This window comes from Ochotona princeps, chromosome 18 (genome assembly GCF_030435755.1).
Source record: "Ochotona princeps isolate mOchPri1 chromosome 18, mOchPri1.hap1, whole genome shotgun sequence".
Lineage (NCBI taxonomy): Eukaryota > Metazoa > Chordata > Mammalia > Lagomorpha > Ochotonidae > Ochotona > Ochotona princeps.
The window spans coordinates 46,664,927-46,679,281 of NC_080849.1; the positions used below are offsets into that span (position 1 = coordinate 46,664,927).

The 14,355-nt window shown below is 39.3% G+C and overlaps 1 protein-coding gene across 1 annotated transcript in view; it reads right to left on the minus strand.

Annotated features, from left to right (window-relative positions):
• Positions 1-14,355, minus strand: part of L3MBTL4 (L3MBTL histone methyl-lysine binding protein 4) — a 391,255-nt gene that overhangs the window by 317,298 nt on the left and 59,602 nt on the right. The window contains exon 4 of the mRNA XM_058677030.1: positions 6,005-6,056. Coding sequence (XP_058533013.1) covers positions 6,005-6,056 — 52 coding nt within the window. The remainder of the gene's footprint in view (positions 1-6,004; positions 6,057-14,355) is intronic.

A 14,355-nucleotide genomic window follows, 5' to 3' on the forward strand; every position in this document is an offset into this window, starting at 1 on the left:
GGAGGTTGCATGCATGTAAGTTCACATGTGTAACCCACAAACACAGACACTATTTAAGCTGCCTCTGAGGTAGCTGAGACCAACGACACCCCAACAGCAATTACTGTACAAAGAGGTTCCATTCAAACTCCGGTGAGTGGTATGGTCCAGTGAAAAGTAAATCCTTTAAGTTTGAAGTGTTCCAATGCCTGAATAATCAAATACTTATTTAATGACGGTACAAGGCATCTATATTAGTAAGAAGTGAATGAAATAAAGTCTACTTGATTTTCCCTTTTTGATGCCTCCCCCAGCAAGAAACGGATGTCCCAACAAGTTTAGAAAAGGCAGGCATTAGTTTGACTAACATGTAATTTTTCTGCAAGGTCTTTCCACCATTACACCCAGAAAGTAACGTGACTACACTAACAAAAAATTTCCTGATAATGTGCAGGGGGTTATTCCAGAAGATTTCAGAGTCAGTCACCTAATGAGCCCTGTCCCCCAACACCAAAACTACTGCTTCAAAATAAGAAGCACTTTCTGAAACTGTGTGAATTCTTATTCAAGCCATTTAGCTAAGTAATACTTTGGAGTGTACACTGAAGTATACCATATACACTAACTTAATACTGTATGACTAAATATTTTTGAAAACCAAATGCCTTAGGATACACTGAGAAAAAAGAATAGGGAGAAAAACATAAAATTAGAAAGAAAAGACAACAAGATTTTGATGAAATCATCCAGAAAACAGGCTCTCCAGGCAGAGAAAAAATTGTTCAGGTCATAGGTTCCAGCCTAAGAGTTCTGGACGATTGGCTCAAGGCAGGTGACGGCTTTGTCTCAGGAGATGGCCACATACCCAGTGAGGTATTGTCCTAACAGAATTTCACACAGACTTTATATATGGAAGAGAGGGGATGGAAACACTGAAGCAACTGAAAAGTGACGAGGAGCTTTAATCCTCTGGAGAGAGAGTACCTGAGGCACAGTTCAGAGGATGGGGCTGAGAACAGCTGAGGGTGGGGAGACTGTCTCTGGGAACACATCCTGTCTGGAGGCTGAGAACAGTGCTGCAAGTGAGGGACGACGGGGCCAGCAACAGTATGGTGCAGGACAAAGGTGAATTCGGTTCTAATGTCTGAGTGAAACTTCAAGAGGAAAAAAACCTGCGAGCATGAAAGTTCTATTGATTGAGGAAGTCTTTAGTTCCATTCACTCAACTCAGTTTTGGTAACTACATTGGGGGACTGGAGTGTGGGTGCCGGATGGTGGAACCAGGATGAACTGATGGCAGGTGAGGACATTGGGGGACTGGAGTGTGGGTGCCGGATGGAGAAACCATGATGAACTGACGGCAGGTGAGGACATACTCAGCTTCCTGGAGACTTGGGTGCTACTGGAGACTTCTGGTCACGAGACAACAAGACAAGAATATGCAGTTTAAAAAAAAAAAAGAAAGTCTGCACACCATCCTAAACGTACAGTGATATTCTGAAGTGACTCTTGACCTGTAAGAGGAACGTGGCTAAAAAAATTGATGAATAAAGTCTGCAGTTTAGTAAAAAATAATGCAGCAATGTTGAGTTTTTAGTTCTGACAAATGTTCACTGATCTGAAAAGATGCAACTATTACGAGAAATTTGGGGAGCAGCATACAAAATTATCTCTGTATAATCTATAGATTTTTGCAAATCAAAAACCTGCAAAAGAAAAAATTAACATCAACAAAGAAAAGTCTACGAAAACCCTCTACCAACAATACCTTCTACCCCCACAAGTCAATTGAACAGCAGTTTATAAATTTATTTTTACTACTCTTTGTCTGATTATATCATCATATGTTCTAATTACAAAACCTGGAAAATATACAAACATATTTCATGACTTAAAGATAAATATTAACACCTTTTTCTTTTCTTCTATAGAGTGTGATTTCTTAAAACACCATCTTTATTACTGTTCTCAGGCTTTTTTTCTCTTCAATATGTTATCATATCTCTTCCTCTCATGAAATTTAAATTTTTTCCTTCAAAAGCATTTAAGTGACTGCATAATCATATATGCACAACTGCATACAATATGTTATCCCTACTCAGCTAGATGCTTTGACTATTATCAAATTCACACCACTTAAAGACGAGGCCATGCTGCATATCACCCACACAGATCAGTGTGTGCATGCTTACTACATTAGGAATAATTTCAAAAAGTGGACTTCCTGAACTGAAGGAAATACTTATCTAGTACTTTCATAACTACTTCCAACATGCTCTGCAAAAAGGGAGAAGAAAATTCTGTCCCTCCTATAATGTAAATGATAAGGCAGGCTTCCTGTCCAACAGCAAGAGGCAGGTTCAGTTTTCTAGTTAATTCTGTAGGTAAAGGCACGTGATCACTATTTTGAAATTTTTATTCCTGTCTTCTGTTGGGACTGAGTATCTTAAAATGTCTATTTTAGCTATCTTATTTTTTCTTCTATGGCTCACTGTTATACCTGAACCTGTCTTTGAACTGAAGTCTCAATCATTCCTTTCTAATTCCTTTATTTATTGTAATTGTGGAGAACATGTACTAATTTTCTGTTTTTAAATTTACTTTATTATGACAGACAGTTTAATTTCAAAATGCATCCCCCCATTTTGCTTTACAATTTCCTAAACTATGTTTACAAAAGGCCTTGATGCCCCATGCTACACCGTAAGAATCTGCGTGTTAGTTCAAACGGTACTTACAAATTTAAAAAGGAGAAACGGGTCATTTGGCCAACAGATGAAGTCAACTGTTTTTGTTTTAAAGACTTCAAATATTTACAGAAAAAAATGACTTCAAATTAGTCTGGTATTACACAGTGATTAGTATCTATTATACAGTCAATAGTATCTATTGAAATTTAATCACCAATAATTGTTGGTAAGTTATGCTTAATGATACAAGCAGTCTCAGAGATACCTAGGACAGTTGTTCAATTTTGGAAACTACTGAGGGTAATCTGTCTCACCGACTTTCCTAAAGAACAAAAACAGGAATTACAGGGCATGACTCTGGCAAGAGACACTTTCACTCAACTGGTCCTCTGGGACCGACAGCTAGATGCGTTATGTACCCTTATCACTTCCAGGTAGCCAGAGCTAGACACTTTACCCACCCTTAGCGCTACCAGGGACAGAGAGCTAGATGCGTTACCCACCCTTAGCGCTGCCAGGGAACCAGAGCTAGACACTTTACCCACCCTTAGCGCTGCCAGGGAACCAGGGCTAGACACTTTACCCACCCTTAGCGCTGCCAGGGAACAACAGCTAGATGCATTACGCACCCTTAGCGCTGCCAGGGACCCAGAGGTAGATGCGTTACGCACCCTTGGCGCTGCCGGCGACCCAGAGCTAGACACTTTACCCACCCTTAGCTCTGAGGTGGTAACAACTGCTGGAGTCCAACGCAGTTTCTAGTTTTCTCTCTTCGCCTTCTCAAAAGCTGCAAAGAAAAGTGTCTACAACTGTAGGAAAAGCAGAGGCTGCACAACTTGGCAGCTGTGGGTTAGAGCTCTGGCTCCATCACTAACTAGTGAAGTTCCTTAAATAACGCAGAATGCCACTCAAAGCTTCATCATCTACCACACAGGCTAGGGCTAGTGGCACAGATCGGGTTTACAATAAACTATTTTCTGATGATTCAAAAAAAAACATGCTTATTATAAAATTACCACAAAGAATTGTTTGTTTCTTGATACAAATTTCTCTTCAAATATAAGTATACATATATATAGAGAGAGAGAGAGACACACACACACAGTTTAGTTCAGTTTGTTATTATTTGTGAGCTATAGTAAATGAGGTAGGTACCTAAATCTGTTTTGTGTTTTAAGCAGTCCAGACAAAAGATTATACTAGTTCCACGAACTATAGGGACAATTTAAAAGGCAACAGAAAGAATTATATCCTTTTACATATTGAAAGTAGTAAAAACACAAATTATCACCAAAAAAAAAATCTTTCAAACAATCCAATCTTCATTATAACTAGCTGTTGCATCTATTTACACTAAGTTATCTCATCCTTTTCCCAGACACTTAGTTGGGTTCAACACCTGATAAAAACAGAAACAGGAGCAACCTCAAATTCACAAAACAACAAAGCAGTGCAAACCCATTACACTGTTCCAGTCCCTGTAAAGCAGCTCCAGGACCAGAGAACAACAAAAGCTGCTATAAAAAAGACCAACATAAATCTGGTTATAGTGAAACTGTAAATACTACATTAATGAAGAATTTTGTTTTGGAAAAAAAAAGAACAGTTTTAAATGGTTGATCTACGTCTGTCTTTTTTTTCCTAGAGTGAATGCTTCGAGGACAGAATTTTAAAAAAAAGTCTAAAACAATCTGCACTAGTGTAAAAATACAGCTGCGGGGGCAGGAAGAAGTATCATAAACCAGAACCTCTCTCTGAGAAAAAAAAAAAAAATATATATATATATATATATAACTCAACGGTTTAGGACAGGTACGGTCCAAATTTATGTCTAAACTCCCAGAGTTGCATAACTGGAGTACATTTCAATGGAGTTGAACATCAAGTTACATAATTTTCAAACTGCTGCATTCAATTTTGCTTTGTCATCAAGAACAGGGCAGGCTTGGGTGGCAGCAACGCAAAAGCAGCGATTCAAAGCAGGAGAGAGCATCCACGTCAGAAGAAAAAGGGACACTCAGCTTTACAACCACGTGGGTAGAAGAGCACGTATTCTTTCACTAAATATAGAAAGGTCTTTCAAAACCTCATTTCTTAAAACTTTGTCATTTTAAAAAGCACTTTTGTTGTTCCATTTTCAAAGACATAAATAAAAAACTGAACAGGGCCCAGCGGCGTGGCCTAGCGGCTAAACTCCTCGCCTTGAACGCCCTGGGATCCCATATGGGTGCCGGTTCTAATCCTGGCAGCTCCACTTCCCATCCAGCTCCCTGCTTGTGGCCTGGGAAAGCAGTTGAGGACAGCCCAATGCATTGGGACCCTGCACGCGCGTGGGAGACCCGGAAGAGGTTCCTGGTTTCTGGCATCGGATCGGCACGCACCGACCTGTTGTGGCTCACTTGGGGAGTGAATCATCGGACGGAAGATCTTCCTCTCTCTCCTCCTCTCTGTATATCTGACTTTGTAATAAAAATAAATCTTTTAAAAAAATTCTTTTTAAAAAAATAAATAAAAATAAAAACTGAACAAAGAAAGCACTTAAAAAGTTCATTAGAGGAGCATTGTCAAATTTCCATACTTCCTTCCTGTTCAAAAGTAACACAAACCTTGGATATTCAACCACATTTCAAAGAATATTAATAACCATAATCTGTTTACATAAAAATAATCACATAATATGTGGAAACAGTATCTGCATTTGTTGATTTAAAGCTGAAACATCAGGGAATCAGTTGAATCCTAAATGGCTGATATGTAAAACTTATTCAAGTATTAATAATCATAATGAGGGATATGAATTTTAGAGTAAAACACAATCTCCTCAAACACATGGCTTTACCAGAAGAGCAAGAATACAGTCAGTATACGATTAAATCAATCTGGGAAACAAGCAAAAATTACCAATAAACTAAGCAGTACCTCTTGGTTTCTTGTTCACAGAGGCTTAAAAATTTGAAGTTATTCTTGTTAAAGCTTTTTTTAAAAAAGTAAATGAACTAACATCTTCAGATTCTTTTTATTTGTAGACAGGTGAAGACTTGAAAAAATTAATGGAATTGAAATTAAAAGCTTTATTTAGGTGCAAAAAGAAACCCCTTGAAATCCATGCAATTTTGTCAAAATACATATTTTATATGAACTTTTAGAAGAAGTCTTATATTTAAAAACCGTAGTTATTACTGATAATTTCTACAAAAGAGTACATAAAACAGAGTGAATGATAGTCATACCATTGTTCTATATCTAAATTCAACTGCAAACAACCAACATGATCTAATAAAGCCTTCACTAGAAGCTGTTCATTGTAACCAAAATTAACAGAAGGTAAGGATTACCAAGACTCATAAGGTTTCTGCCCTCTGTGTGCTTCTCTTCTTCAGCGTGCTCCTAGAATAAAGAAAATGTAACTTAGCCATATTTCTAGGTAACTTTAAAACTTTGAAAATTAATTTTTTTTGTTATCAGGAAATAAAGTCATGACAGTCCCGGTGCAACACAGCATCCAGCACCTTCCAGTGGATGCCAAAAAGGTAACCATAATCCATTCAGATATAAAAGGACTCCTTTATTACTATCTTAATTGCCTGTTAGCTAAAACAAAACAAACTAAGCTCCCATCACTCTTCATTAGTAGTAGAGTGGATATGGATGCTCTGTCTCGTTGCATCCCAAGTCTGCCCGTCTCAGGGGCGTTGGCTGGTTAGGAAAAGGTTTGCTCCATACCAAAGTGAAGACACCTAATCTAGCTTTGCTTCCACATTATCAGCATCTACTGCAACCTAAAGCGCTCACTTATGCTAACATTAATTTTAACCACTCATCTAAATGGAACAGATAAGCCACCTCCGAGACTCCTGCACAGAAGCCAACACTGACGACGAGCACAGGGAGGGCAGCAGAGTGCGAGACGCACCAGGGACACTGCTGCAAACCCGCAAGGCAAGCACCCCATCCCACCAGGACTGAGCAGCAAACTGCATTGTAAAGATGGGTATCCAGTCACTTGTGTTATTTACAAAATTTCAAACAACGGTGCCAGTTACCAATAATGTGTAATTTTGTCGTCAAACAATTACAGAATGCAGAAGTGTTTCAATGGGCTTTAACCCGTTTTTGAAAATACATGTATCCAATACTTTGATTCATTGCTAAGAACAATTAATTGTCTTATGAGAAAATGAGAATTCGGCAGCTGAATTATACCAAACCTTTTCATATTTGGTGGTTAATGTCAACAAGAAAATATCATGATTAAGCAAGCTCAGCCAGCAAACATTTCTTTAACTTACTCCTATGTGAAGAGTCTCCAAAAAGTCAATGGAATAAACTAGTAATTGATCTCAAAAAGCTTTCACAACACATCCGTAACAACTGGGTACATACTATGCATCTGACCAGAATCTAGATTGAGACACTGAGAAGTATGAGGTGTCAGTTTGAAAGCAGCAATATGAAATCTGCTCAAATGGAAGGGGAAAGAATGCAGAAATCTTTGATGCTTGATGAAAAAAATAATAGGGAAAATACACCCAATGAAGTCAGCAGCTTACAAATGGAGAATGCATTTTAGTAAGGGTTTAGATGATATTGACAATGAAATAGTAGATAATCCACATCAAATTGGAAGAAAATGTTAATCTTGCATTTGCCTTACTAACAATCAACAGCGAGTACTAACAATTAACAGCAAGAAAAAAACTGGTTCAGCTTTCAGCTTTCACAATTTTGAGTAAAAAAAAAAATTAAAGTGGAGCAATTTTAACGATGATGGGTACCAAAATTGTTCTATTCTAATCAACTACAAGCAATTTTCAGTGAAATTTTAAATGAGTGGGATTAAGGTTCCAAAGCACTTCTTGGAGGAATTGGAATGATCCTGAAGACTAAGCAGAAGCAAAGCACAGGCTGCCCACAGGTGGAAGCGGTCCAATCCAAGCCAACGTATAGGGCCAGTGTTGTGACACAATGGGCTAAGCCATGCTTGAGATGCTGGCATGCCCTGGCCACTTGACTTCCAATGCAACTTGCTGCTAATATGCCTGGGAAGTCAACAGTATTCAGCACATACCTGGTCCCTGTCACCCATGTGGGAGACCAGGGTGGAGATTCTAGCACTGGGCTTTGGCCTGGCCCAGAGTTGGAGAGTGAAGCAGCAGATGGAAGACATGGCCAGATTCCCAGACCCTTAGCTTCTTAGGGTTGGACAAAATGGCTTCTATACTACCAAGGGTTATCAGTGTGACGAGAATGGGGTTCAGAAATGTTTATATTTCTTACATTTATCTTTAATTCCAGTTTTCCAATTTTATGAATTCTTATCTAAACATGATATATATAAATATATGGATATAATCATCTCTAGATACATATATATATATGCATACATAGATATATATCATGTCTAGATTACATATATATAAGCTATGGTGGGGGTGACTAAATGTCCTAGCTTTCCTATTGATAAGTTGCACATCCGGGTAAATCCACCAAGGAATCCAGGGCAAAAAGGAACAGTGGGTCACTGTATCACCAGCAAGCATTAAAACCAAGAATAAAGAACAGACTGCAGATAATATATCACAAAGCTTTAAATCAGGCTTCATAAAAAGAATCATGCGGGCCCGGCGGCATGGCCTAGTGGCTAAAGTCCTCGCCTTGAACGCCCCGGGATCCCATATGGGTCCCGGCAGCTCCACTTCCCATCCAGCTCCCTGTTTGTGGCCTGGGAAAGCAGCTGGGGACGGCCCAAGGCCTTGGGACACTGCACCCGCGTGGGAGACCTGGAAGACGTTCCTGGTTCCCGGCTTCGGATGGGCACAGCACCGGCCCGTTGCGGCTCACTTGGGGAGTGAATCATCGGATGGAAGATCTTCCTCTCTGTCTCTCCTCCTCTGTGTATATCTGACTGTAATAAAGTGAATAAATCTTTAAAAAAAAAAAAGAATCATGCATACTGACATTTTATGAAAGCATATTAGGTTTTAACTATTAACTATTACAAATTTCATTTTTATGATACAGTTTAACTTCTTCTTTGATCTAAACTAAGGCCAGGCCTGGAGTGGTAGCCAAGCAGCAAACGTCCTCACCTAGCATGCGCTGGTATTCCATGTGGGTACCGGTTTTAATCCCAGCTCTCCCACTTCCCATCCAGCTCCCTTGCTTGTGGACTGAAAAAGCAGTCAAGGACATCTCAAAGCCTTGGGACCGTGCACCCGCGTGGGAGACCCAAAAGAGGTTCCAGGAGCTTCAGATTGGCGCAGCTCTTGCTGTTGTGGTCACTTGGGGCGTGAATCAGTGGACAGAAGATCTTCCTCTCTGTCTCTCCTATGTATAATTGACTTTCCAATAAAAATAAAAAAATAAATCTTTAAACTAAGGCCTTAGGTATTAAACTAAATTTGCAGAGTAGTAAAACACGTTTCCAAACACTTTAATGTATATTTTAACATATAACATATTTAACAAATATGTCACAGGTGATTAAAGTTTCTTATTGACAGGACAAGCAAATAGTTTTGAAGATCGATTATATCAAGCTGCCAATTAATATGGTGGATTCCTTTACATACTTTAGCTTGTTGTTTTTCTATGCTCTTTAAGTGTTCTGTTATTTCTGGTATTAACTTTTGGGCATTCATATGCCAATGCTATACTTAAAAATACATAGCAGGTAATATACACACACACTGGGGAAATACAGTGGAGGAGCAAGTGTTGTGGCACGGTGTGTTAAGCTGCCATTTGGTGCATGCCCCACCTCCAACTCAGACCCAGTTTCCTGCTAATGGGTCTCGGGGAGCAGCAGATGACAAATAGTCCAATCACTTGGATCATATGGCTCCTGGCTTTGACCTACCACAGCCCCAGCTAGTGAGGGCATTTGAGGAGCAAACCAGCACATAAAAGCCCTCCCTTTTTCTCTCTTCCCTTATTTCTCTTTCCCCCTTCCTCTCTTTCTCCTCTACTCTCCTTCCTCTCTAGGTCACTATGGCTTTGAAACAATAAATAAAACTTAAGAGGAAAAATAAGAAAATATTTCCCAGATGTCCTCTCCTATGCCATAGGACCAGAATCTATGACCAGTTCATATATTCTCACCTAGTAATTACTGGGATTAGCTTCCAGAATATCCCTATAAAGTTTCGATTATAAAAGTACAAAGAAACAAAGCACACTTCCTCATTTTCTGGTCCTTTCTAAGCCATCTTAACACTGCTTTTCACCTCTTGTTTTCATAAAACACCTCAGAGATCCTTCCTGTGATGTTTAGAGAGTGTTCTTCACTGCTGACAGCTGTACAGTATGATGCCGAATTCACATGTCACGATGTATTTAGAAGTTGTTCGGGAAGTTTCAGGTCATTTCTTATCTTTCTTTGGTCACAGAATGCTGCCGTAAAAGCATGCACACATGAGGACAGCCTCTCAGACTGGCCCTGCTGTAACACTCCTTTTACCAGGAAAGGCTCGTGTCTTTGGTGAGCTTTTCTGTTGGGACGATTAGCCGGGTTTGTTTGTTTCTTTACTTTGTGATGCAGTAGACAGCATTTTCCATACCATTATTTCTCTATTCACTTTACAATATCCTTATTGCAGAGTATTTTTTTATTTTAAGAAATAAAGTTATCAACCATTTTCTTCCATGGCTGATTTGAGGAATAGCTACAAAACCCTCCTTTTCTCCAAGAATCTAACACTGTCCCTCATTGGTGCACACGACACATGGTATTCATTTCTTTCATGGAAATCTGATAAATTTGGGCCATGTTTCAGAACATGGTGCAAAGCAAAGACACAGCATGCTTGCCTGGCTGGTGTCATGTGCCCCACACACCAGTCTCAGACGTGTGCAGTATACACTAAATGTTTACATACAGTCGATCCTTTCTCTGACTCTCTTCTGTTTCTTTACCAGTCTGTCTGCTCCATTTTAATGATTACAGCCTTATGTTCTAAAAAGCTCCCAACATTATCCAGTATTTTCCCTAAAACAAAAATTTTTATTTCTGAATAAATTTTAGAAATCAGACAAAGGTTCAAATTCCAATTTCATCTCTTACTGTTTGTAAGTGAACTTCCCATACCCATATCTACCCTAGTCAAACCACAGTCTCACAATCCATCAGGATATATCTTGGATTTACCAAGAAGGAAAAACTCTTAAGATCTTCCACTCTATAACTCTTGTCTTTAGGAATAAAAAGAAAAAGGAAAAAAAAATTGAGCCCTACCTGGAGAATGGATTTGACGTTGGCCATAAAGTTATAAGTGGTGAAGGCCAAGATTAAAACCCATTGCCTGTTCTACCATGCTGCCAACAGCAACATCTGCTTCAGTCACACACATCATTACAATCCTGTTATTTATCACGTGTGTCATGTTTACCCAGCCCCATGTCTATTTTCAGGATACTTCCTGGGTATAGACTATTCCTATCCTGAATACTCAACTTCATCTATCAAAGTACTAAGCACCAAGTATGAACATGTGAGCAAGCTGTGCTCTCTCACTGCATTTACCAGGTTGGGCTGAAAAGCCACTTATTACATCAGGACATCTTTGGTACTCTTCATGCTTGAGCCCCAGTTACCTTCCTTACTCTGAAGGGTGGCCACCCCTTAGAGAGCTTACAGGCTGGCCAGTTCTGTGTCACCCTGAATTACTCCACAGATAGTTCCCTTTAGTTAAGAAAACTCTAGAATTCTTTAGAGAATGAAAAACATATCATAATATACTTCTCAAAGTTCTCTATTCAGTATTTAAATCCATTGATTTTAAGAGGCTAAGAGCTGGAGGAAGAATTAGAACTAAACATTTATCACAAACGTGTGTGTATGTAATCAGAGGTCACGCATTTTATTATTGTTCAGCCAAATAAAAGTTCATTATATGCTTGTGCAGCTTTCATTGCTATGTAGCAAATTAGAAACTTTAGTCTACAAATGGTTTGGGGGCAGTTAGTGCCTAGAAAATCCACATGTACACCAAACATCTATGAAATCACCTTGAAAACCCCAGTTACCAAGGGCCTACACCTGGCTATTGATTCTAAAGGTGTAGATGGGAAAAGCTGGCAAAGAACACCCAAGATGACACATGTCTTCATGCCACATGCAGGGAAAAATCACAACATGTCAATGTGTCTAATACGAACACAGAAACATCTTCTTCTCATCTTCACAACACTATGGACTACAGCTACTGGAGCAGGAGTTCACCCTCACTGCAGAATTCAGTAAACAAAGGGAAGATGGATAATAATACTGCAAAAAGAGAGGGTAGGTTGGGAATGCCAATAAGAAAAAGATAAAGTGGGAAATGTCTATGGAGGATCATACTGAAAAACTCACTGGAAATTAAACACATATATCCCACAGTATGAGAATTCCACTAATAAGACGTTGTCTTAAATCAGTTGCACTAATTCCACTAATAAGACTTTGTCTTTAATTGAGCAGCTAGAGTCCCTTCTACTCATGGGGCAGAAGTAACACAGAGTGCTAGGCTCCTGACCTCGAACTGGCCCAGCCCTGGCTGTCACGGGCATCTGGGGAGAGAAAACAGCAGATGGCAGATGTCTCTGTGTCTCTGCCCCTCCCTTTCAAATAGATCAAGAAGAAAGAAACATTTGCAAAAAGCACATAAATAAGCAAATTTATTATAGCATAAGTCATCACAACAATAGGAATCAACCTAAATATTTATAGTGGGCCGCTGTTCACACACACACACACACACACACTCACACACACACACACACACACACACAATACATTCACTAAAAAGAATACTAGGTAGCACTGAAAGGAACAGAAAAATCTAAATCTGCAAGACATACACAATCAAGTGAAAAAAAATGCAAGGTATAAAACAGTAGCCCCAGAGCAAGCCTACATGGGATATGACGATGCGTGGATGATGTAGGTGAACACGTGCATAAAGGTTGGGTGTCTTACTTTGCTGTGTTGTGGCTTCCCGTGAAGATGTATAAGAGACTATAAACAATCGCACCTTTGGGAAAATAATTGTGTGTGAGGGGGAAGGCTGCAGAATCTCCTTCTTATTTTAACACTTGTCCATGCTATTCACTTTTTAATCATATGTATTTTAAATTCTATACAGAAATATACAAAATAATAATAATCTAGAAAGATATTCATTGGCAGATATTATTAGCATCTAAGAATTACTAGATATCCAAGATATAAAGCCACCATTTCAAAAGCACATGTTTTAGAAACACTCAACATTGTATTTCTTTGATGTTTTATGCACTTCATCTGCCAACGGGATTTGACTTGGTTAACTGGAAGCCGCCATTTGTGAAAACAGGAGAGTAACACAGAAAAGATGGTGTTAATATATCAAGGATGTACAAGGCCAGAACTGTGGAATAGCACATTAAGCCACCATCTGTAATGAGAGCATCCCCTCAGAGTGCCAATTTGACACTCTACTGCTCTACTTCTGATGCAGTGCCCTGCTCATGTGCCTATGAGAGAAATAAAGGACAACCCAAATACTCAGGTCCCTGCACCCACATGAGAGACAGAATGGGCATCCTAGCCGCTGGTTTTGTCTTGGTCCAGCCAGGAACACTATAGATATTTAGGTAGTGAGCTAGTGTTTGGAAGATTTCTTCTTCTCTCTCTCTGTAATTCTGCCTTCAAATAAATAAAATGAATCTTTTTAAAAAAGAACAACAAATAATAAAAACACATGCAAAATTCATTTACAAAAAGAATTTATCAAATCCAAGCATGATTTAATATTTTTATCCACAGTGAGTGCAACCCCAGAGGTGAACCAACTTACAGTGTTAACCTGCTAAAATTCAACTAAAGAAGATGGACACAGTGTGACTGGCAACTAGCCACAAACTGACAGTGTGATGTGAAATTCTTCCAAATGATCCTATGTGAATATCCTTTAGAATAACATGCTCTAAACATCCCCAAACCTGATTTAGTAATAGGGATCTTCAAAGTATCATCTTATTGATCAGATCAATTCATTTGCAAGGAGTTGCCAGTAAGCATCAGGAGCATCACTTATACATACTTCCGGAAGCTGACTATGCACAGCCTCCACCGGAGCAGTGCCTATGGAAGTGTAAGCACTGCTGCAGTCCACCAAGGGGAAGATTCCGTGTGAGGGAGGAGTAAAGGGAAGCGCTTCAGGACTGAGTTAGAAACTAAGCCACACTTTACGATGACACTTGGAATTATACTAATGCACAAGAGACAGGACGTCCAATATTCAAAATTTAGAGCAAGATAACCAAGTCCTTGGAAGAGGTGATAAAGATTCTGGCTGCTCAAGGAGAAGTGATAGCGATTTTAAAGATAGAAAATATGTTTTGCATGGGGAAGAGGAGTTCCCCATAACAAACTAAAGGAAAAAAGTAAAAATACAACAGCCAATAGTGATGAACTACAGCTCCGTTAGTAGGTAAGATGCATATAGCTGATTTCCCTATGACAATGGTTTCAAACATGAGTAGGCACCAGAATCACCCAGGTTGTTAAACAGCAGATTACTGGGCTCCACCCCCAGATGATCTGATTAAGTGAATCTGAATTGGACCCAAGGAATCTGCATGTCTAACAAGCTGCTGGTGGTTAGAGGAACCACATGTGGAGAATTACATCCCAAGAATAACTTGAAGCATACCAAACGCTGAA